Source organism: Miniopterus natalensis, chromosome X, assembly GCF_054644295.1.
Source record: "Miniopterus natalensis isolate mMinNat1 chromosome X, mMinNat1.hap1, whole genome shotgun sequence".
Taxonomy (NCBI): Eukaryota; Metazoa; Chordata; class Mammalia; order Chiroptera; family Miniopteridae; genus Miniopterus; species Miniopterus natalensis.
In genome coordinates this window covers 106183158-106205657 of record NC_142103.1, presented here as the reverse complement: position 1 = coordinate 106205657, position 22500 = coordinate 106183158, and the positions used below count along the sequence as shown (strand labels likewise).

Sequence of the window (22500 nt, the reverse complement as noted above, 5' to 3'; positions counted from 1 at the left end):
CGTCTGTTGCAGGATCCGGCATAATGTGGGAGCTTAATCAATTATAATTGGCCAATTCATAATTCAATTATGTAACCATATAAGAATATGTTATATAAGGATATACTATATAAATATATAAAATTATATTAAGTATTATGTGTAAACTGTAACATTTTTATTTTTAAATTTTATGTTATCAAAAATAAATAGCACATAGAACATGACAATAGGAAACACTTAAAATAGCATATGTTTAAACTGCATTATGCTCTTCTATATAAACACATAAGAATGTAATGCAACCTGGAGGGAAATGTCTAATCTAGACAATCAAGACGTAATAAATAATTAAAGTAATTAATAAATGCTTGGTTCTATAGTAAATAATTTAAGTGCTATAGCTGTATTAGCGATGATGGATAACCAATCACCATATGTAATAAATGAAGTAATTCACAGGTGCATGGCTAGGTAATAAATATGTATGATTAGATTGTAGGATGTATGGTAAACTAACATGCATAATAAATAAAGGAGTGGATAATAAAGAATTTGCAGCGAATGCATATTGCTGTATTATACACGATTATCACCATAATTTAGGTGCCTGCGCCTTAAAGCGGACGGGCGCCCACTCCGGCCGCCGCCCGCACTGGGGGGCAGGTGTTCGCTCGACCCTGGGGGAGGCGGGGCGCACTCGCGCACGCGCAGTGCAGAGCCGGGTCCCGCCCGCCTCCTCCCGGGCCCGCGCCGGAAGTCCCGCCTTAGGGGCGGGGCCGGGCCGAGAGGAGAGCCCAGGAGCCGCCGCGCGGCCGCTTCCGCCGGCCCCGAGCGCCGGAAGCGGAAGTGCGTCACAGGGCCGGGCAGCGGCAGCGGCGGCGCGGCGCGTCAGGGGCGCTTCCGGCGGACGGGGTTGGCTCCGGACGAGAGGCCGCGCCTGCCGCGGTCGTCCGGGGGCGCAGCGAGCTGGGGCCAGGGCGGCGGCGGCGGCGGACGCAGGCGGAGCCCCGCGCAGGTGAGCGCCCCCTCCCTCCGGGGCCGGGGCCGGGGCCGCGAGGCGCCGGGGTCTCTGGGGCGCCGGAAGGGGCCGCAGTCCGGGGGCGCCGGGAGGGGGCGAGGGCGGGGAGTCATTGGGGGGCCAGCAGGGGACGAGGGTCGGGGTCTGCGGGGCGCCGGAAGGAGCGCGGGCCGGGGTCTCTGGGGCGCCGGAAGGGGCCGGGGGCCGGCGTCTGTGGGGCGACGGAGGGAGCGCGGGCCGGGGTCTCGGGCGCCGGAAGGGGCCGCGGTCCGGGGGCGCCGGGAGGGGGCGAGGGCGGGGAGTCATTGGGGGGCCAGCAGGGGACGAGGGTGGGGTCTGCGGGGCGCCGGAGGGAGCGCGGGCCGGGGTCTCTGGGGCGCCGTAAGGGGCCGCGGTCCGGGGGCGCCGGGAGGGGGCGAGGGCGGGGAGTCATTGGGGGGCCAGCAGGGGACGAGGGTCGGGGTCTGCGGGGCGCCGGAGGGAGCGCGGGCCGGGGTCTCGGGCGCCGGAAGGGCCCGGGGCCGGCGTCTGTGCGGCGCCGGAAGGGGCCGCGGGCGGGGAGTCATTGGGGGGTCGGGCCCGAAGTATGCTCCAATCACGTAGAAAAGAGAAATGACTGTTTACAGGGCTTACGTGGAATTTAAACTAGCACACAGATAGTTTTCACAGTGGTGTTGCCAATTTTATCGAAGAATTAACCAGGCCATTCATCTCAGCTATAGAAGAGGAACGTTCTTTTCTAAAGATGAAAAGATAGACCTTTGGTATTTCTGCACAAGAGCCTCTTGCAAAGCACAAGACCCACCCTAAGTATAAACCTGGCCAAAACCCCTCGGAGAATACTTGGCATGACCAGAGGCAGCGCAGAAGGAAAACCAAGTCATAGGCTACTTCTGTGCTCTTTCAGAGCCTATTTGAAATAGCTGAGAAAATACTCAATTCCATAAATACCAAAGTGTTTGGTATTACGAAAACATATCAAAATGTTCACCATAGCGGCTGGCTAATAATATTACAAATGGTTGAATTTTCTTAATTTTTCTTTGTTGGTGTTTATCTGTATATTCCAAATTTTCTACAGTGAGCACATAAAAAATAACTCTGAGTAAAAATGTTCGTTCTCTCCTATGTTAAAAAAAAATCTTATCTTTCCATATTTTTCTTTCTTGAAAGCTTCTTTCATGGATACTAGAATGAAGTTCAGAGCGCATGAGCAGAGATGAACGAAGTCTTCATGATTTCTGGACATGGAATGTAAGTTGACCTGAATGAATTTTTAAATGAGAATCCTCCTGAGCAGCATGAGTTTTGATTGGAAGAATGGGAGCATGAACTTGGAGTCATGTTTGGTTTTGTTGAGACCCCAGAGATATCTTGTCGAGTCTTTCATGCAAATCTAAATGTTTAGGCTCAGCTTATCTGCGAAGTCTTAAGTAAATATATACATGTATATGTATGATGTTAGGTGAAAGAGATAGCAAAGTAAGGAGGTTTTCTGAGGAAGGGATACTTACTGGAATGGCCCATGCTGCCGCCCAAATGCAAAAATATGTGATTATCTTCGTTTTCCTTAGAAATATTCGTTAATGGCTGTTTTTTAAAAAAAAGAATAGCACAAAATTACTTATAGAGCAAAAGATAATAACCACAGTAATGGATTATTTCATTTGTAAGCATTTGCCTACTTCCTGGGCACAGAGTATTTATCGAACATGACAAGGTGGCTGTCAAGACTCAGTGTTCCAGAACACCCTGGAGTGGTCCTAGAGACATACCTAGAGTGGTCACGGAGACATATGGGCATCATCAGGCTCGGCGCCACTGGAGCCACCTAGACTCTTTCTGCCTCTGCCAGTGAAGGGGAACAGCCACGTAGCCACAAAGTCATAACCATAACTTTGTCCTTCTGCTGTTCTTGATGGTAATAATCTCTCTCTTCTGAATAGTTTTAATCAAGTGTTAACTAATTGTGCTAAGACCGTGTTTAAAAGATGACACACTTATCATGGGCTCTTCTAGACTGTAAGGGACAGACGAGAGGGAGCCTAGGCTAATGGAAAGAACATGGCGTTTGGATTTAGGGTCCTGGATTAGAATTCTACCTTTGCTACTTGCAGTGTGAGTTTGAAAAATGTAAGGATTTTGTTAAGCCTTGTTTCCTCCATCTGAGATAATAATACCTGCACTTAAGGATTACCCCAACTATCTAAGCAGAAAGATCTTCTCTGAGAAGCCTTCTCTGGCCCCATTTCAGAGGGCATTTGGTGTCTCTTTTTTGCACACATCAGCTTCTGCGTACCTCATGGCTAGTTTATTGTACTGTTTTCAAATAGCCTGACTACTTACACGTTCCCCTGCCCTACTGAAAGCTCCTGAGACCCAGGAGCATGTCTTAGTGATCATTGTAGTCCAATCCATAGCACAGAAAAACACTTTTCATGAATATTGTTGATTAATAAATACTTATTAGTGTAAGCAATACCTGGCACTGTCCTGGGTATGTAGCAATCTCTTAATAAATTATAGCAATTACTATAAGGGACTTCTAAATATATGATCCTTTATTCCTGTTAGACTCACATTCAGAAATGGTCTAATATACATTTTGATACCTTGGAATAGACATCATATAGTCCATGTGAATCAAAAATTTAAATTCCTATTTACTGCAAATTGGATTGCTTGATGTAATGATACCATTACTATAGAAAGGAAGGAAAGTTTTACTCCTATTTCACGAACTCCCACTTGGTTTATAGATTAAAATACTGTGTGTTATAAAATAGCCTTTATTGAATTTTGTGTTGATAGTGGAAACATAATAAAATCTCAGTAAGTTATTTGCATTTCTTCACAGGAGAGAGGACACAGTTCCAGGGAGAGAAAAAAGTGGGGGGCAGGAGGGAGCTGTCCAGTTTGGCTCAGTGGTTAGAGCATCCGCCTGCGAACCTAAGGGTCTCAGGTTCTATTCCAGGTCAAGGGCACATACCCCAGGTCAAGGGCATGTACCTCGGTTGCAGGTTCAGTTCTGGGCCCCAGTCAGTGCTCGTGTGAGAGGCAACCAATCGATGTGTCTCACTCAAATCAATGTTTCTCTCTCTCCCTCTCTCTCTCCCTCCCTTCCACTCTGTAAAAATCAATGGAAAAAAATATCGTTGGGTGAGGATTTTTAAAAAGGGGGACAGGACTTACTCTTGTAGCTGTCCAGCAGAAAGTCAAAACCTCCTTCCAAAATACTGTAGATTAAAAACAACGCTGAGGAGACCTCAGGACAAGTATAATGCAGAGCTCTGGGCATAGATGTTGAAAGGTAGCTGTTTAGTAAGCAAGGGTTATACCATACTTTGTAGTCCCCAACCTAATTATTACATAGACTTTGCAGAAGGCCAGTCTACACTGTGATTTGGAGGAGCCATGGTATCCTGGAAGGTACCTGTAGTGAAGGCCAGGGTTATGTGCAGCCCATTTCTAAGCTGCAATCCAGAAATCTGGCCACATTAGCTCCCTTTCAGATCCACTCCAGAGCAATTGCACGATGGCCTGTGGTGCTTGTCACTGTCTCCACAAGTAGGTAAATGGCTCAAAAGACTCCTATAGAAATGGCCTCAGTTTTATCAGCCTGAAAGCAGAGGCTTAAGAATTGTCTGAATCCCCTTTAGATTATTTCATGTATTTAACAATTACCTAGTTAATTTGGACAAATTTTTAAAAGGCAAAAAGCAAAGCCTAATTAAAGCCCTGTTTAAAAGCCCATGCTGAATTTTTAAAATCCGAGTTATCTAATTTCTTATCGAAACTAACCAAAGCAACCAGAGAATTATCAAATTTCCACCTCAGTTTGCCAATTTTTTAGTAACATGTCTTTCATTTTTCAAACCTATCGTATTGTAAAATGGAAAAGGAGTGGGACAGAAGTAAAAATCTCTAGCTATCCTAAGTAGAAGTGTTTTTAATACAGCTTTTAAAACCCTAATGTCAATTGGCCAAAAAATTAGTTTTTTAGGTCAAATTTTGATTTTTTTTTTTTTTTTTTTAGGGACTAAGAAGTTATATGGAAACTGTTCATTCATTCATTCAACAAACATTTGAAGGCCTAACGTGGGCCATATACTGAGTCCTAGAGACAGACATAAGCCCTATGACTGACTGGATTAGGCTTTGAAATAAATGTAATATGATGTGTTAAATCAAGTTCATGTTTATTTCTGAATAGAGTCAGTGTTTAAAGGTTACTGTTGTTACTATTTAAAAGAGAAGCAGCTCTGGCAGGCGGCTCGGTTGGTGCGGCTTCGTCCCGCGCACCCGAAGGCTGTGAGTTCAGCCCTCGCTCGAGACTGATTGATGTTTCTAACCCTCTCTTCCTTCCGCTCTCTCTGAAATCAATAAAAATATATTGTTTTAAAAAACAGTAAAATAATCACATTGTGTATAGCAGACCTCCATGTGTTCTAAAAGGGGAGCATATGTGCTTATATGTGTATAGAATATTTCTGGAAAGTTGCAAAGGATATAAGTAGTGGGAATTGCCTCTAGAGAAGAGAAATATAGTACTGGGGGTCTGGGATGATGGAGATGTAATTTTTTTGAGATTTAATATTTTTGTATACCTTTTTATAGTGTTTGAATTTTTTATTTTATGTACATACATAGATTAATTTTTCAATTAAAAACAGTTAATTTTTAAACATATGATAGACGGAGGAAGTACTTGCAAACTCATTAAGATAAAGGGAGATTTCCTTGTGAACAGTCATATAGATAGATGTTTATTATAACACCAGAATTCATTATCTCTTTCATTTACATGTCGTGTACAACTTACAAAGTTTCACATCCACTGCCTGAGTGAGTGCTCATCACAACCTGTTGAAATAGGTGGGACAAATACTAGAAACCACACTTAAATTTAAAAAACAAAACAAAACCCTGAACCTTAAAGGAGTTCAAAATCTAAAGCATATTTTCATGAAAGAAGTTTGTAGCGATTTACATGACTGTGATAATTTGAAATCCTGAAATTTCACAGTGTTTTGAGCTATCGAGTAGTTTATGAGTAGCAGTATCGTTAAAGCCTTCAGAAACATTCCTTGCAATATTGATCTCTTAACTAATAAACTCTTGCTTACAGGAGGAAGGAAGCAGAAAAAATAACCTATTGAAACTCTTTGTGTAAAATATGCCTAATCTTAGAATATAAATTGTCAACTAATACCTGGTTGAAAATTAACATTTAAAAAGTTGCATCCAAAACTTTGCTATATAGATGTTTACCTTTGAACTAGAAAAACCTAAAATAATTGCCTAAATGGAAAAAGAAGGAAATGACAAATCATTGCTACTAAACCTTAAAAACATACCCTAAAGATTTATGGCTATAGTTATTATATCTCCCAGTGTCCCTGGGCAGTTTGACTTACACCTCCTATCCCCAAGTAATTATTGATAGCACCCCTATTATTACTCAAAGGTGTCCTAGTTTGAGTAATAAAGTATACCTCCACCCTATGAAATCGCATAGTCTAGACTCATTCATCTTTGAGATCCTCACATTCTAGCGTTTGGGCTTCATCTCGAAACTAAAAAGTATCCTTATTTATACAAAGGCTGAAGGGTCCCCGCTCAGATTTTAGCTGCACATACGGCTCAAATAAAAAAGAGTAGTTTCCAAGCACTTCCCACTAGCAACTGTTGGCTTTATTAAAGGGACTAATAGTGAGAAGAGAGTCTCAAGGTCTGATCTGGAAATTTTGGTTTGTGGGGTTTAAAAGTGAAATGTGAACTAAGTTGGATTTGGTGAGACAACTGATTTCACTAAACAGAGTTCAAAAACTGAACACCACCCCACCCCCACCCCGAGTCCTTCATTCGTGGCTTCCTTTATTTATTAATATTTGGAGAGTGGCTACTAGAGGCGAGACACTGTTCTACGCACTACATCAGTTTTGTCAATAGTTTGGGGGACTTTCTGCTAAATTTCCAGTGGTTTGCAGGAATGTTATAGTAGGTATCAGATTTTGTTTAATTCAGCCTCTGAATTCCTCTCTCACACTCTAGGATTTCCCTAATTTGGAATTCTCTATTCAAAAATTACTAAGGTTATTCCCAGAAAGGTTACATTATTGCTGCTTTTTTATGTTACAGGTGCACTTCTTAGAGAAAGTAAATGAGTTAGTAGCCAAGCTGGATACAGTAACAGCATCTTTTACTCAGCAGTGAGCAGACCATCTATTCAGAAAATGTAATTACCCGAAAGGTGAAGGCAAAGCCACACTTGTTTATAAAAAGTATTCACTTGCCACATCCTCTAAAGCACTTGGCATTTCGATTGAAGGTATCGTGTAGAACGTGATTACTTGAGGTCTGCGTAAGTATTAAAGACTTCAATTGTTCCTTTATGTTCAGATCTGCACTGGAGCAAAATCTTTTCAGAATGTTTCTAGCACGCGTGTGCCGAAGGCGGAACATTCAGGCTTCCCTCTGAGGGAGGGGGCCTTGGACTGAGCCCGCCAGTGCGGCTTCGTTCCCCGTTGCTGCGGATGTTTGCGGGTCTTCTGGTTCTTGCTCCCCTCTCCTACTCCCCCGGAAATCTGTATTTCGCTGTCACTATCACTTCCACTGATATGCTGTCACTGTCTGATTTCCTGTCACTGTCTGATTTCCTGTCACTGTCTGATTTCCTGTCACTCTGATTTCCTGTCACTCTCTGATTTCCTTTCACTGTCTGATTTCCTGTCACTGTCTGATTTCCTTTCACTATCTGATTTCCTTTCACTATCTGATATCCTCTCACTATCTGATTTGCTGTCACTGTCTGATTTCCTGTCACTGTCTGATTTCCTGTCACTGTCTGATTTCCTGTCACTCTCTGATTTCCTGTCACTCTCTGATTTCCTTTCACTGTCTGATTTCCTGTCGCTGTCTGAGTTCCTTTCACTGTCTGATTTCCTGTCACTGTCTGATTTCCTGTCACTGTCTGATTTCCTGTCACTGTCTGATTTCCTGTCACTCTCTGATTTCCTGTCACTCTCTGATTTCCTTTCACTGTCTGATTTCCTGTCACTCTCTGATTTCCTTTCACTGTCTGATTTCCTTTCACTGTCTGATTTCCTTTCACTATCTGATTTCCTTTCACTATCTGATATCCTCTCACTATCTGATTTGCTGTCACTGTCTGATTTCCTGTCACTGTCTGATTTCCTGTCACTGTCTGATTTCCTGTCACTGTCTGATTTCCTTTCACTGTCTGATTTCCTGTCACTGTCTGATTTCCTGTCACTGTCTGATTTCCTTTCACTATCTGATTTCCTTTCACTGTCTGATTTCCTTTCACTGTCTGATTTCCTGTCACTGTCTGATTTCCTGTCACTGTCTGATTTCCTGTCACTGTCTGATTTCCTTTCACTATCTGATTTCCTTTCACTATCTGATTTCCTTTCACTATCTGATTTCCTTTCACTATCTGATTTCCTGTCACTATCTGATTTCCTGTCACTCTCTGATTTCCTTTCACTCTCTGATTTCCTTTCACTATCTGATTTCCTTTCACTATCTGATTTCCTTTCACTGTCTGATTTCCTGTCACTATCTGATTTCCTTTCACTGTCTGATTTTCTGTCACTGTCTGCTTTCCTGTCACTGTCTGATATCCTTTTACTGTCTGACTTCCTGTCACTGTCTGATTTCCTGTCACTATCTGCTTTGCTGTAACCATCTGCTTTCCTTTCACCATCTGCTTTCCTGTCACTATCTGATTCCCTTTCACTATCTGATTTCCTGTCACTATCTGATTTCCTATCACTATCTGATTTCCTGTCAGTATCTGATTTCCTGTCACTATCTGATTCCCTTTCACTATCTGATTTCCTGTCACTATCTGATATCCTTTCACTATCTGATTTCGTTTCATTATCTGATATCCTTTCACTATCTGATATCCTTTCATTATCTGATTTCGTTTCATTATCTGATATCCTTTCACTATCTGATATCCTTTCACTATCTGATTTCCTTTCACTATCTGATATTTCCTGTCGCTATCTGCTTTCCTGTCGCTATCTGCTTTCCTGTCACCATCTGCTTTCCTTTCACCATCTGATTTCCTGTCGCTATCTGATTTGCTGTCACTGCTCTTGCTGCTGTCACTGCTGTCACTGCTGTCACTACTACCACTGCTGTCTGACTTATGTTTGCTTGTGTCTGAGCTGCTATCATCACTCCCGTTGTCGCCGTTGCCATCACTGTCACTATCATTAGCATCTGACGTGCTGTCACTGTCCTCATCTTCTCCTTCCGAGTCATTGTCATTGTCGTTATCTCTTGATTCATCAGAGTTACAAGATGCATCTCCTCGGCTTCTGCTGCTGTTGTCTCCTTCAGAATTGGCATCATCATTGCCATTAGACTCGTCGCTGCTGTTGGGATCATCTTGCATGGATTCACGGTCAAGCTCATAACTGTCATATCCATCACCGTTACTGTCACTCTCTGTTTGGCCGTGTTCAACCTGATTTCCAGGTTCTGTTTTCTGACCAGGTTCTTGCATGCTGTCAGCCTCTCCTTGTGTCCTTCTGTTGCCCAGAATCACTCTATGTTGTCGTTTACTCTCTTTATCACCATCGACTTTCCCAGCTTCTTTGGTAATATTGTTTCTGTTGCCACCGCTGGGACCTTCTATTTCTGTTCCCTATAGAACAATGGATAAAAGAATGATTAAGTCGTAAATGTTATGCTGAAAATCGCATTGGTCTGAGGAAAAATGACTGAGGAAAGTGACCAGAGAAACAGAAGTTTAGCTTCCAGTACTTCAGAAACATGTTAGTGAAAATGTGCTGTATTCAGCACTTGAAAATGCTCTAATGTTTAGGTTATAACAACCCATCCACATTTATACCCAGTAGGAACTTTTATAAACCATTACATGGTGCAGCCATTATTTAGCATAGGAAGACTTTTCTAGAATTGTGACCAAGTTTTCAGAAATGTCTGATTTTTTAAATTGTTGTATATCAAAGTCTAGTACGGACTCTGGCTTTCCCATCAAATATTCAAGTAATTTAGGTACAAAAATACATGACTGCTTGTCATGATTATGTTTGTGCTACCATTAGTAGGTGGAGGGGAGAATTTAAACTGCCTTTTAAAAAAACCAACTTCACAAACTAACTTATCTTGGCTCTTCTCGTTAGTACTTGGCTTTGATTCTTGGGTAATTCCATTATCCACACTATTATTTTCTCTGAGACTGGGTTTTTGGATGTCCTCTATTTGGGGGCTATCATTTTCTTCTGGAATACCATCAGAATCCTCCTCACTCTTGGAGACATCGTCTCCATCCACATCATGGGGATCTTCTTTGTCCTCAGGGCTGTCTTCACCACTAACTGAATTTTGGCCTAAGCTAGTATCATTGTCATCTTCTTTTACATGACTCTGACCCTCCTGGCCCTTGCTGTTATCAGTGCCCTCTTTTCCATTTCCTGTTTCTTCATGATCACCAGAGCCCCCGTCTTCACCCTCATCTGCTCCATCCCCGCTAGGGCTCCCATCAGAATTATCTAGGCCAGCGTCTTCTCTATCGCAAGCCCCCGGTGTTATGGCTGCCTCCTCATGACCGTTTCTCTCACCTTCTTTCTGAGGTGTTATTTCACTTGTTTCACTCTCATTTCTACAGGAATTCCCATCTGCTCCACCCTCCCAGCCTGTACTATTACTGCTTCCAGATACTTGATGTTCATCTTCTTTAACAACAGTGCCATTCTCACTCTGATTTGCATCTCCAACATCCCCACTTTTCAAATTCTCATCACCATTTCTATTAATATTGCTCCTCTTTGCTGCTCCAGTATTGTCAATAGTGCTTACTTGTCCCCTAATATCATTGGATGTGGTACTCTCTTCTTTTCCATGTATCCCATCATGACCATATGTTTCTGGTTTTCCTGTGCCCCCATTCTGATCTTTATGATTCGGAAAATCCCCTAAACAGATCCAGTCCCCTGTATTTTCCGTGTGAAATAGATCACCTGCCCCACAGAGGCACAATGGCTTGGTGGGGACCAGCCTGGACTGCAGGGCTATCAAGATCGGGGTTCAAGTCCCAAGTCTGTCCATGGAGAACTGGGGGGCTTTAGACAGGAGCCTCCTGCTGTGAGCCCAGTTTCCACCTTGAACAAATTATCACAAGCTGGGGGCTTTTGACAGTGGAAATTTATTCCCTCACAGTCCTGAAGGCCACATGTCCAAAATCAAGGTGTCGGTAGGGCTGGTTGCTTCGAGGGGAAGGTTTAATGGATAAGTGAGACCTTTCCTTAAGATGATAAATTGTGGGTTAAAATGAGACCATCAAGGGAGAAGCATTTGGGGCAAATGTGGTTAACTTTTCCATCCATCTACTCATGTATCCATCTGTCATCTATCTATCATCTATCTATCTACCTATCATCTGTCTATCTATCATCTATCACTTTTACCTATCAATTTAATCTTACCTTTCTCTGGACTTTCCCATCTCTGCCTCTGTCTCCATGTGGCTTCTCCTCTGTGTCTCTGTCTCCCCTTCTGTCTCTCTCTTCAAAAACAACAACAAAAACATATTTTTACTGATGTCAGAGAGAGGAAGGGAAAGGGAGAGAGAGAGAAACATCAATGATGACAGAGAATCGTGGATCGCCTGCCTCCTACATGCTCCCACTAGGGATTGAGCCTGAAACCTGGGCATGTGCCCTGACCGAGAATTGAACTGGTGACCTCCTGGTTCATGGGTCGATGCTCAACTAGTGAGCCACGCCGGCTGGGCCTCTTCTGTCTCTTACAAGGACCCTGTGATTGGATGTAGGGCCACTCTGACTCAGGATGACCTCATCTCAGATCCTCAACTTCATCCCATCTGCAAAGACCCTCTTTCCAAATAAGAACCCACTCTGATGTTCTGGGTGGACAAGAATTGGGGGGACATACTTTTAACACCAAATGTAGGAACTAATCACTCAAAAGACTATGTGAGGGCTTAAATGGCATTATCAGCACACTTTGTGTGGCCTGTCACAGGAGAAAGTCATTAATACATTGATTGATTGCCATCACTTACATAAAAGTCAGGTTGGATGTAGGTGAGGCCGAACCCTCTGGGGTAGGAAGTCATGGGGTCAGGTGAAGCAAAAGGCCTTGCTGCACTCTCCGAGCAAGGACCAGGGTCATCCCTGTCCCCTTCAACTCTTCTCTCTTTGCAAATTGCCCCATGGAAACCATGCAGCAGTTCCTCAATGGAACACACAGTTGTTATGCGGCCCAGCAATTCCGCTCCTCAGTAGAGCCCAAGAGAAATGAAAACATACGTCCATGCAGAAACACGTACACCTGAGTTCACGGTAGAATTAGTCACCATTTCCAAATTGGAAGCAACCCAAGTGTCTATTGATGGATGGCTGGATAAACAGCATGGGGTCCATCCATTCGATGGAATATTACACAGCCATGAAAAAGAGTGAAGCTCTGCCACAGGCTGCAACATGGATGGACCTTGAACACGGGGTGTTCAGTGAAAGAAGCTGGACACAAAAGGCCAGACAGTGTCTTTTTCTATGTATAAGAAACATTCAGAACAGGAAAATCCACAGACAGAAAGTGGATTAGTGGTTGTCAGGGGCTGAGAGAGGGAGATGGGAGGGAGGGGTGATGACTTAACAGGGACAGGGCTCCTTGGTGGTGGGGATTAAAATGTTCTGGAACCAGATAGAGATATTGGTTGCACAACATGGTGAATATGCTAAATGCCAGTGAATTATACACTTTGCAAGGTTGATTGTATGTTGTGCAGAAACTATACCTTATTATTATTATTATTTTTAATGCCTCAAATTGCAAGGAGAAATGTAAAAACATTTCTGCTTTACTTCTCTGAGTCTTCATCGGCCCCTTTGCCCATGCACTCCTGACTCCCTGGCGGCTGCACGTTCTGCGGTTTCCACCCCTTAGTCTCGGCCTTGTCCGTGTCCCTCAGGTCACTAGAGGTGGCTGCCCACATCGTCTGGTCTGTGGCCACCGTGGCCCATTGAATCTCAGGCAGGACTCGGGTCAGGAGGAATGGGTGGATCTTCCATCCCCGCCGTCCTCAACATCCTCACAGATGACATCACGCTCCCATCCAGGAAGCCAGTGTTGACGGACCCGAGGTCCCCGGGGGCCTCATATTGTTCTTGCTCCCTTATTTCCCAAAGCCCACAGGCTCTCTTCCTGGCATCGGGACCCTGGACGGGACGTGGACACCTCGGGCCAAGAGGTCCTCGAGCCCTTGGACTTCACCTCTCCCCTCCTTGCACCTGTGTCACTGTCAATGTGTATACATGTTTTAGACTAGGACTGTCCTGGGAAGACACTCCTGACAAATGGGGAAACTGAGGCACCCGAGGGTTCCCGAACTCAAGCCCCGAGCTTTTTGTTTGTTGTTGTTAATCCTCACAGGAGGATATTTCTTTTTCTATTGATTCTTAGAGATAGTGGAAGGGAGGGAGGGAGGGGGAGAGAGAGAGAGAGAGAGAGGTCAATGTGAATGCGACACATCAACTGGTTGCCTCCTGCATGCACCCGAACAGGAGCCCTGGATCGAACCTGCAACCCAGGTACGTGTCCTTGACTGGGAGTTGAACCAGCAACCCTTCAGTGCACAGCCTGATGCTCTAACCACTGAGCAACACCGGCCACCTTTTATCTGTCCTGGTTGTCCCTAAAGTGCAAAACTGTCCTCACTTGAGGTCATCCACCTTGATAAGAAGACGTGTAAGATATGGCTGTGAGGACAACTCAAAAGAAATGGAGAAAAGAGAAGGTCTCAGCAAGATTCCCACGGGCTATCTGGGGCTGGACAGCAGAGCCCCCCAGGGACCCCTCGGCCTGCCTGGGTCGTGACCTGTGGAAGTGGAGTGGCCTGGCGAGGCTCCCAGATACATTCTACCCAGGAGGGAAGCAGTGAGTGGCCATGAGTCAAAATCTGGGCAATTGTCCCAGCTTTGTCTCAGGCAAGGAGAGTGTGCTGGTCCCCTCCCTCTAAACTGTTGTCCACCTGGATGAATGCCCACACCAGTGGGACCGACTCCCAGACGCCTCCTGTTTTCCTGCCCAACAATCCCCTCACCCCCCTGCGCCTGTGTGGTCCTTGGGAATGCATGGCCACCCTTCCGCTTCCCGTTTCCTGCCAGGGCAGCGTTCATGCCAGACCTCTCCAAGAAAGTGTGCACATACACACAGCATTGCACCAGGATTGCTGGCGAGGACCCTCCCCTTCAGGCCAGGCATGGGTCACTGCCGTCCTGAGGTTAGAGCTGGACACACAGGATGGTCTCGATAAAAGAAACACAATGCTTTTTGAGTAAGTGTGGAGTGAGCGAATGAATGAATGGATGAGTGCATGACACACAGGGTGATGTCCATAAGTTCAGAGATTATGCATGAATGACACCCAGGATGACGTCTATATATGCAGAGTGGATGGATGGATGGATGGATGGATGGATGGATGGATGGATGGATGGATGGATGGATGGCACCCAAGATGACTTCCATAGATGTAGAGTGAACGAATGAATGAATGGGTGGATGGATGGATGACACCCAGGATGACTTCTATAGATGCAGAGTGAATTAATTAATTAATGGATGGAAGACACCCAAGATGACGTCCATAGGTGCAGAGTGGATGGGTGGATGGATGGATGGATGACACCCAGGATGACATCCATAGATGTAGAGTGAATGAATGAACAAACGAATGAATAAATGGATGGATAACATCCAGGATGACATCCATAGGTGCAGAGTGGATGGATGGATGGATGGATGGATGGATGGATGGATGGATGGATGGATGGATGGATGGATGGATGACACCCAGGATAACGTCCATATATGTAGAGTGGATGGATGGATGGGTGGATGGGTGGATGGATGGATGGGGATGAATGGATGGATGGATGGATGGATGGATGGATGGATGGATGGATGCATGACACCCAGGAAGACGTCCATAGGTGCAGAGTGAATGGATGAGCGAATGCATGCATGAATGAACAGAAAGAAGATGGCTGTGTTTTGGGGTCCATCCCCCCTTCTGCGCCCAGCACTCCTCCCTCTCCTGGATCCTCCTCCTTCAAGCTGTGTGGTCCACAGGACTGTCAATCACACAGGAATAGGCGTGTGGCCCATGCTTGACCAGTCACAGTGCTCCCCCTATCCGTCCACAGGGATTGATCCAAGGGGTGGTCCTTGGACCCTAGCAGAGCCCAACAGAACCTTCAGGAGCTGTGACTCGGGGGTGCTGAGAAAAAAGTATCTATTTTCTCTTTTTCTGAGAAGATACGGGGCCAGGGGATGCCTGGATCCCTCTTTCCCTCCACACAGAATGAGTGACCCTACCTCAAAAGACACTAAAGCCTGAAGCTACAGGAGACAGAGAAACACGGAGCTAAACCAGAGAGCCAGAGACAGAGAAGGGGAGCCGACAACCACTTCAGCTCCTGGATCAAGCCATGCCTGAAGCTGCACCGAGATTCCTAATTATCCGATTGGACAGTTTCCACGCCAGCGTGAGTCAAGTGTCCATTGCTTGCCAGCAAAAGTGTTACAACTCACCCACTAGGAGCAGGGGTGCCCCGAGTGGGCAGACAGAATTCCAGAGGAGGCACCCACAAAACCCACACTTTCTGTCTGGGCGACACGCGACAATTCCACCGCAGCCACGTGCATGAGGCACCCCACAACCCACTCCGCCCGTCTCCAGATATGGATCTTAGACCAGTTTCTTAACTCATGCTATTTCCTGGTTCAACATCTCGAGATGTGTAAGAATGTTTTTGTTTTTTCCCACAGCAGCCTCCACCATCGCCGGCACCCCCACTCGCATCTGAGGAGTCCCTTGCAGACCCCGTGTTCTCTCCGCGTGTCCCACAAACACCCTTGCAGGACTTTGGGGGGCCCGGGTTAAAATAGCACAAGGCGTTGAACTGAGCTGAGCTGCACCCTGCCCCAATTAAACAGCATCTTTAAAACAAAGAGACTTCCCTCACCCCTGGGTGTGCCTTGCCCCCGCGGGCACACTGTCCTGCCTGCCCCCCCCATCTCGTGAGTGACTTACAGTTGGGGTCCTGAGTGAGCTGACCCGGTGAAGCTGGTCTGAGCCGGACGGCGGGGACCCTCACTGTGGCACAGAGGAGACGGGCCCTTCAGGGGAAGCTGCAGACAGGAATGGAGCCAAGATCCGGCTCCCTGCCCTCCTGGGGATCCTCTGGCCCGTCCCCCAACCGGACACACGCCGATGACACAGTTCCCAACCCTACAGGGAGCCTATGGGGCCGCTTCTAACGGCACCCTGTCATCTGCAGGTTTAATTAAACGCACAAAGGTTGTGAAACCCAGAGCCACAATGGATGGGAGAGGTTCCTCTGTTTCCAGATGGGCCCCTGGGGGCACAGAAGGTCACTGGAGCCGGTTTTACATAAGTTTTTTAAAATACATTTTTTTAAAAAAAAACAAAAAACCAACACGTTATTAAGAAATTAAAAGAAATTAAGTGTCACCTCAGTATATGCAGGAATCATTTCCTGAGGGTGAGTTTAGGATGAGACCATGTAATGAAGTTTTAAGCACGGCTTTCGATGACTATCTTATTAATTATTATTATTATTTTATTATTATTTGTTAATCCTCACAGGAGGATATTTTTTCCATTGATTTTTAGAGAGAGGGAAGGGAGGGAGAGAGAAAAACATCCATGTGAAAGAGACACATGCATTGGTCGCCTCCCACACCTGCCCCGACCTGGGCCAGGAATCGCACCTGCAACCCAGGTACATGCCCTGGAGTCAACCCAAGTCCCTCCAGTGTGTGGCCCATGCTCTAATCACTGAGCCATACCAGCCAGGACTAAATTTATTTTTTTTTAAATATTTATGTTCAGATGAAGTATTGAAAAACTGATTAGATTGTCATTCAAATGCTCTCTATTGTCAGGGAAGCAGCTGGACTGTTATATATTTGCTAAGATTTCCCTTCGCAGGGGCTGAGCTTTACCGTGTTGAAGCCCTAACCCCCAGGACCCCGAGGAACCAGCCCTGCCCACGCCTGGATCTCGGACGTCCAGCCTCCAGGACCGGGAGGCGATTGTCTGTGGTTGAAGCCCCCCGCAACCTGTGGCAGGCCTGCCACACTAACACACTGCTCATTCTGCAATTAGGGAAAAATAAATAAAATAAAATTAGGAAGAAACATTGTATAAAAATCAATCGCAACAGTATAACAAAGACTCACAGTGTAACCAATATTATCACATAAGTTATTATGGATACTGTAACAAATTATTAAACTATATATTGACCCAAATCTTTTTTAAAAATTGTAACAAAACTAACAACAAAAAGCTTTGCTAACATCCACGCAAAGCAAAATATAAAACCTCAGCCTTCTCTCTGTCTCTTTTTTTTTTTTTTTTTAACTTTAGGGGCAAATGACTTCAGAAGAGTGTAGAGCCCCGGCCAGAGTGGCTCAGTGGTTAGAGCGCCGGGGCCATGAGCACGGAGGGGTCGCAAGTTCGATTCCTGGTCAAGGACACGAACCTGGGGTTGCGGGTTTGATTCCTGGCCCCGGCGGGGGCTGGGGAGGGGAAAGGGGGGAGTTTCGGTTTCATGGGGACAGAGTTTCGGTTCAGGACCGTGACCAAGTCCTGGAGATCATATAGATAAATTTAAAAAACAACACCACCCAAAATGAAGCCCTTTGCCCTTGGCAAGGAAAAGAGGAATCTGTGGATATCTGAGTCACTTTTCCGACGGCTGTGCACAGAGACAATAGAGCGCTGCCCACACAGACGTGGGGTTTTCTGCTCAGGGGCAGCCCCAGGGATGGGACATGTTCCCGGGAGCCCGGTGGCCCCGTGAAGTCACGCACAACACAAAGGGAGGCAGGAGGGACAGAAGCCAATGCGGGTGGGGACTTTTTAGGTTCAGGAGCAGCTGGGAATTTTCAGGCCAAGCCAAGTTCCTAGGAAGCTCTTGGTGACATCTCGTAACCAGGAGAAGGTGACTTGTGTGTCTGGGGTCCGTCCCCTGGCCAGCGCCCTCTGAGTCTCCCTCAGAGCTCAGCTCCCTCCCCATGGGCCCACAAAGACTGTGACACGAGGACCCATACCCAGGTTCTGTGTCTCAGTCTGGCCTCCCGGTGACATTCGCCTGGACGCACCCAAGCTAGACGGTTGTCAGCTGCGGCCACCAGCTGCCCGGGTTTCTGGGGACCAGGGATTTTCCAGGAGATGGGACTTTCAGCGCTAAACCGGGAGAGTCCCCAGGATCTGAACCCGAGCCCAGTCTGCTCTTTCGCCGCTCGTGGCTGATTTTGGTTCTGTCCTGTGGCAAGTGGGGATTTTCAATGCTGACCTTTCTTTTTTTTTTTTGACTTTAAAAAAAAATATTTTATTGATTGATTTCCGAGAAACGAAGGGAGAGGGAGAGAGAGAAACGTCAGTGATGAGAGAGAGAGTCATGGATCGGCTGCCTCCTGCTCGCCCCCGACTGGGGATGGAGAGCACAGCCCGGGCCTGTGCCCCGACCGGGAATCGAACCCTGACCTCCTGGTTCATAAGTCGACGCTCAGCTGCCGAGCCACACGGGCCGGGCTAGCTCTCATTTTTATATTTGGAAGTAAACTCATCTAATAGGCTGGCGGTGGGGGCAACCACCCAGTGAGTGTAACATGCATAGAAAATAAATGTGCGGACACCTATTCTTATGCCGCCCCCCCCACTTCTGACACAGAGTTTGTGTCGGTGACAAAGGGACAAACCCCACTAGGGGCTGGTTCCTCTTTCTATCCCCCCTCAGGGGACCCTGACTGCTTCCCCTACACGCGACCTTCTGGAGGTGCCCGGCCCTGCTGCCCCCTCCCCCTCGCCCCTCTGGCCCCCACCTGCTGTCCCTTCCTGAGCCAGCCTCCTCCCCAGCTGGCCCTGCAGAAACGAGGCCACAGGGACAGCTGAATGGTGGCCCCCTAAACACATATGTCCTGACCCTTGGAACCTGGGAATGAGACTTTATCGGGAAACAGGGTGTCTGCAGATGGGGTGACGTGAAGATTCTGAGATGCGGTCGTCCTGGGTCAGGGGTGCCCGACGTCCAAGGACAGGGTCCTTGTAAGAGACAGAAGTGGAGACAGACACAGAGGGGAAGCCACATGGAGACGGAGGCAGAGACGGGAGGGAGGCGGCCACCAGCCCAGGGACGCCTGGAGCCCCAGGAGCTGGGAGAGGCAGGAAGGACCCTCCCCTGGGGCCTGGGGAGGGAGCTCGGCCCTGGGACCCCTGGATCTCAGACGGCTGGTCTCCAGGATGCAGACAGAACAAATTTCTATTGTTCTAGGCTCCGTTGCTCCTATAAACATCCAAGATCCACAATGAGTGACATTTCTCTGGCAGCCCAAGACAGGCGGAAGACACAGGGAGCACCAAGACACTGGTTTATGGGGAGTCCTGAGCACGAGAGTGCCCCCCCCCCCGGGTAGAAGGACAGAAGGCGGATACAGTGGCCAACGACCCTTCCAGCTCCATACGTCCCTAGGGTATTGCATGTCGGTCTTGTCACAGTGGCCGCAGGATGAGTGTTGAGATGAAAATGGAACCAGAGGAGGCAGGAAATGAACAGCCAGCCCCACCTCGCTCCTCAGCCCAGGGGAACAGAGCACTCAGGGCAGCCACACCTCTGAGAAGGACCAGCATTCAAACACCCCCCTGGTACCTGGAGTCCTGCAAGGCCGAGTGACTGAGATGTGATGGCAACCCAGTTGCTGAGAAAAAAAAAACACACACACCCCTGAAAACAAAACAGAAACTCAGGAGTGGCAGTTTCCTCCTGTTTGCTCACTGCTTCTCCTGGGGGAGGCTATAAAAATATGTGCCCAAAACTCGCTCACCAACATAATGGTGAACATCTCATGCTATATTTAAAAAGAGTAAGCATTGATGCAAAAATCCCAGGTAACAAAACATTGCTATTTTAAATAGGACCAGGACAGGTGAGCTGGAGTTAATGAAACCGTATGAAAGGTTGATGGTCGGTTGGTCAGGAGACGTTATGAAATATAGGCTGTCTCTCAATGGAAAATGAGACAGTGAAAAAAGAGAGTTTGAGAATGTTTTTGAGGAGCACACTTCCATTAAAGCCAGCAGAGGAGAAATATGAAAAAAATAATGGCTGGTTACGTGGGTGGATGGATAGGTGGATGGAATGATTAGTGAGTGGATGGATGGATGGATGGATGGATGGATGGATGGATGGATGGATGGATGGATTGATTAGTGGGATGGATGGATGGATGGATGGATGGATGGATGGATGGATGGATGGATGGATGGATGGATTAGTGGGATGGATGGATGGATGGATTAGTGGGATGGATGGATGGATGGATGGATGGATGGATGGATGGATGGATGGATGGATTAGTGGGATGGATGGATGGATGGATTAGTGGGATGGATGGATGGATGGATGGATGGATGGATAAGTGGTTAGATGGATGGATGGATGGATGGATGGATGGATGGATGGATGGATGGATGGATGGATGGATGGATAAGTGGTTAGATGGATGGATGGATGGATGGATGGATGGATGGATGGATGGATGGATGGATGATGGATGGATGGATGGATGGATGGATGGATGGATGGATGGATGGATGGTTGGATGGATGGATATGTGTGTGGATGGGTGGATGGATGGATGGATGGATGGATGGATGGATGGATGGATGGATGGATGGATGGAAGGGTGGATGGAAGGAAAGAAGGAAGGAAGGAAGGATGGATGGATGGATGGATGGATGGATGGATGGATGGATGGATATGTGTGTGGATGGGTGGATGGATGGATGGATGGATGGATGGATGGATGGATGGATGGATGGATGGATGGAAGGGTGGATGGAAGGAAGGATGGATGGATGGATGGTTGGATGGATGGATGGATGGATGGATGGATGGATGGAAGGGTGGATGGAAGGAAGGATGGATGGATGGATGGTTGGATGGATGGATGGATGGATGGATGGATGGGTGAATGGGTGAATGCATGAATGGTGAATGGATGGAAGAATAAGTGAATGGTACATGACTCTGTCTGTGCCTCAGTTTCCTCATGTGTAAAGAGTGTCAATAACTTTGTCAGAGGGACATCACAAGGGTTGTATGAGTCCATGTGAGTCAAGCACCGAGAACTAGGAATCCTTCACTGTTTGGGAAAAACCTCCAGTGAGAATGACATTTATCAGGGATTTAATCTCCACCAGCATCTTACTCAACCATCAAAACCACCCCACGATGTAGACTCCACTGTGGATTTTTCTCTGATGTGTGTTTGTTTTCTGTTCTGCTGATTTCTACTCTTGGTCATTTCCCTTCTACTTTCTTTGGGTTTGGTCTAGAAAGAGAAACTCTTCTACATGCTTGAGAATCTTTAATCATTCATCATTCATCTTTCTGTTCATCATTGGTTTATTTTATGTCTATCCATCCATCATACACCCACCCACTCATACACCCATTCATTCATCTATCTACCCATCCACCTATATACCCACCCATCCACCCACTCATAAACCCATATAACCACCCACTCATTCACCCATATACCCATCCATCCATCCACTCACCATCCATCCATCCATCCATCCATCCATCCATCCATCCATCCATCCATCTGTCCATCCATTCATTCATCCCTGTACCAAACTCCCTATCCACTATCCAGCCAGCCAGGCACCCATCCATCTATCCATGCATGCATGCATCCATCCACCCACCCATCCATTCTCCCATATATCCATCCATCCATGCACCCACATACCCACCCACCCACATACCTAGCCAGCCAGCCAGCCAGGCACCCTCTTCATCCTACCCCAGTGCCCGCCTGCTGGTTTGTCTCTCTTTTGAATGTAGGACTGGCCTTGCCCTTCACAGCCCCAGCACACCTGCATAGTCAACAAGCACTTGGGGGCCCCATGCTTCCAACCACAGGGCTCCCACTTCTCAGTCTGGGTCCCACTTGTCTCCTGGACTGGAGTTGGCCACCAGGGTCCAGCGGCCACATCCTGGGCTCACATCACCACCTCAAAAGGCTGGCATGGAAACTTCTGAAAAGGATCCTCAACGACCCCCCCGGCATGCGCGATTCTACCGAGAGAGACTCACACTCCAACTGCCAGTACCGATTATAACGCCCCGGCTCCTTAGCTCTCCAGTGTCAGGGCCCCGCTCCGACCACGCGTACTGGACCAACACGTCAGGGGCAGAAACAACAACAGCAGCCCCCTGTTCTGTTTGGAAACAGATGCATCCACCCACCCTGTAGTTCCTGTTCCCTTCATGTGAGCCAAACCGTGGGTGACCGCCTCCTTTGTACAGCGGTGGGAATTCCCAAGTCGCCTCCCCAGCGGGCACGCGGGGCTCGCTGCTACCCAGGCT

At 46.9% G+C, this 22500-nt stretch overlaps 2 protein-coding genes across 9 annotated transcripts in view; one reads left to right on the top strand and one right to left on the bottom strand.

The window, feature by feature from the left end:
- Window positions 1-22500, top strand: part of AKAP17A (A-kinase anchoring protein 17A) — a 75786-nt gene that overhangs the window by 24393 nt on the left and 28893 nt on the right. Inside the window, exons 1-3 of one of the 8 annotated variants that reach the window (XR_015713717.1) lie at window positions 2168-2254; window positions 2699-2921; window positions 17000-17451. Coding sequence is in view for 1 of the 8 variants with exons in the window: in XM_087813571.1 (XP_087669697.1) it covers window positions 2220-2254 (35 nt within the window). In the remaining 7 variants the exon portion in view is untranslated. Of the gene's footprint in view, window positions 1-982; window positions 998-2167; window positions 2255-2698; window positions 2922-5036; window positions 6357-7141; window positions 7682-15859; window positions 16821-16999; window positions 17452-22500 lie in introns of those variants that run through there. The other 7 variants (XR_015713719.1, XR_015713718.1, XR_015713715.1 and 4 more) reach the window with 7 other exon arrangements.
- Window positions 5094-22500, bottom strand: part of LOC148090659 (dentin sialophosphoprotein-like) — a 25681-nt gene continuing 8274 nt past the window's right edge. Inside the window, exons 2-4 of the mRNA XM_087829432.1 lie at window positions 10160-10956; window positions 8727-9683; window positions 5094-5117 (exon numbers count right to left, since the gene is read on the bottom strand). Coding sequence (XP_087685558.1) covers window positions 5094-5117; window positions 8727-9683; window positions 10160-10956 — 1778 coding nt within the window. The remainder of the gene's footprint in view (window positions 5118-8726; window positions 9684-10159; window positions 10957-22500) is intronic.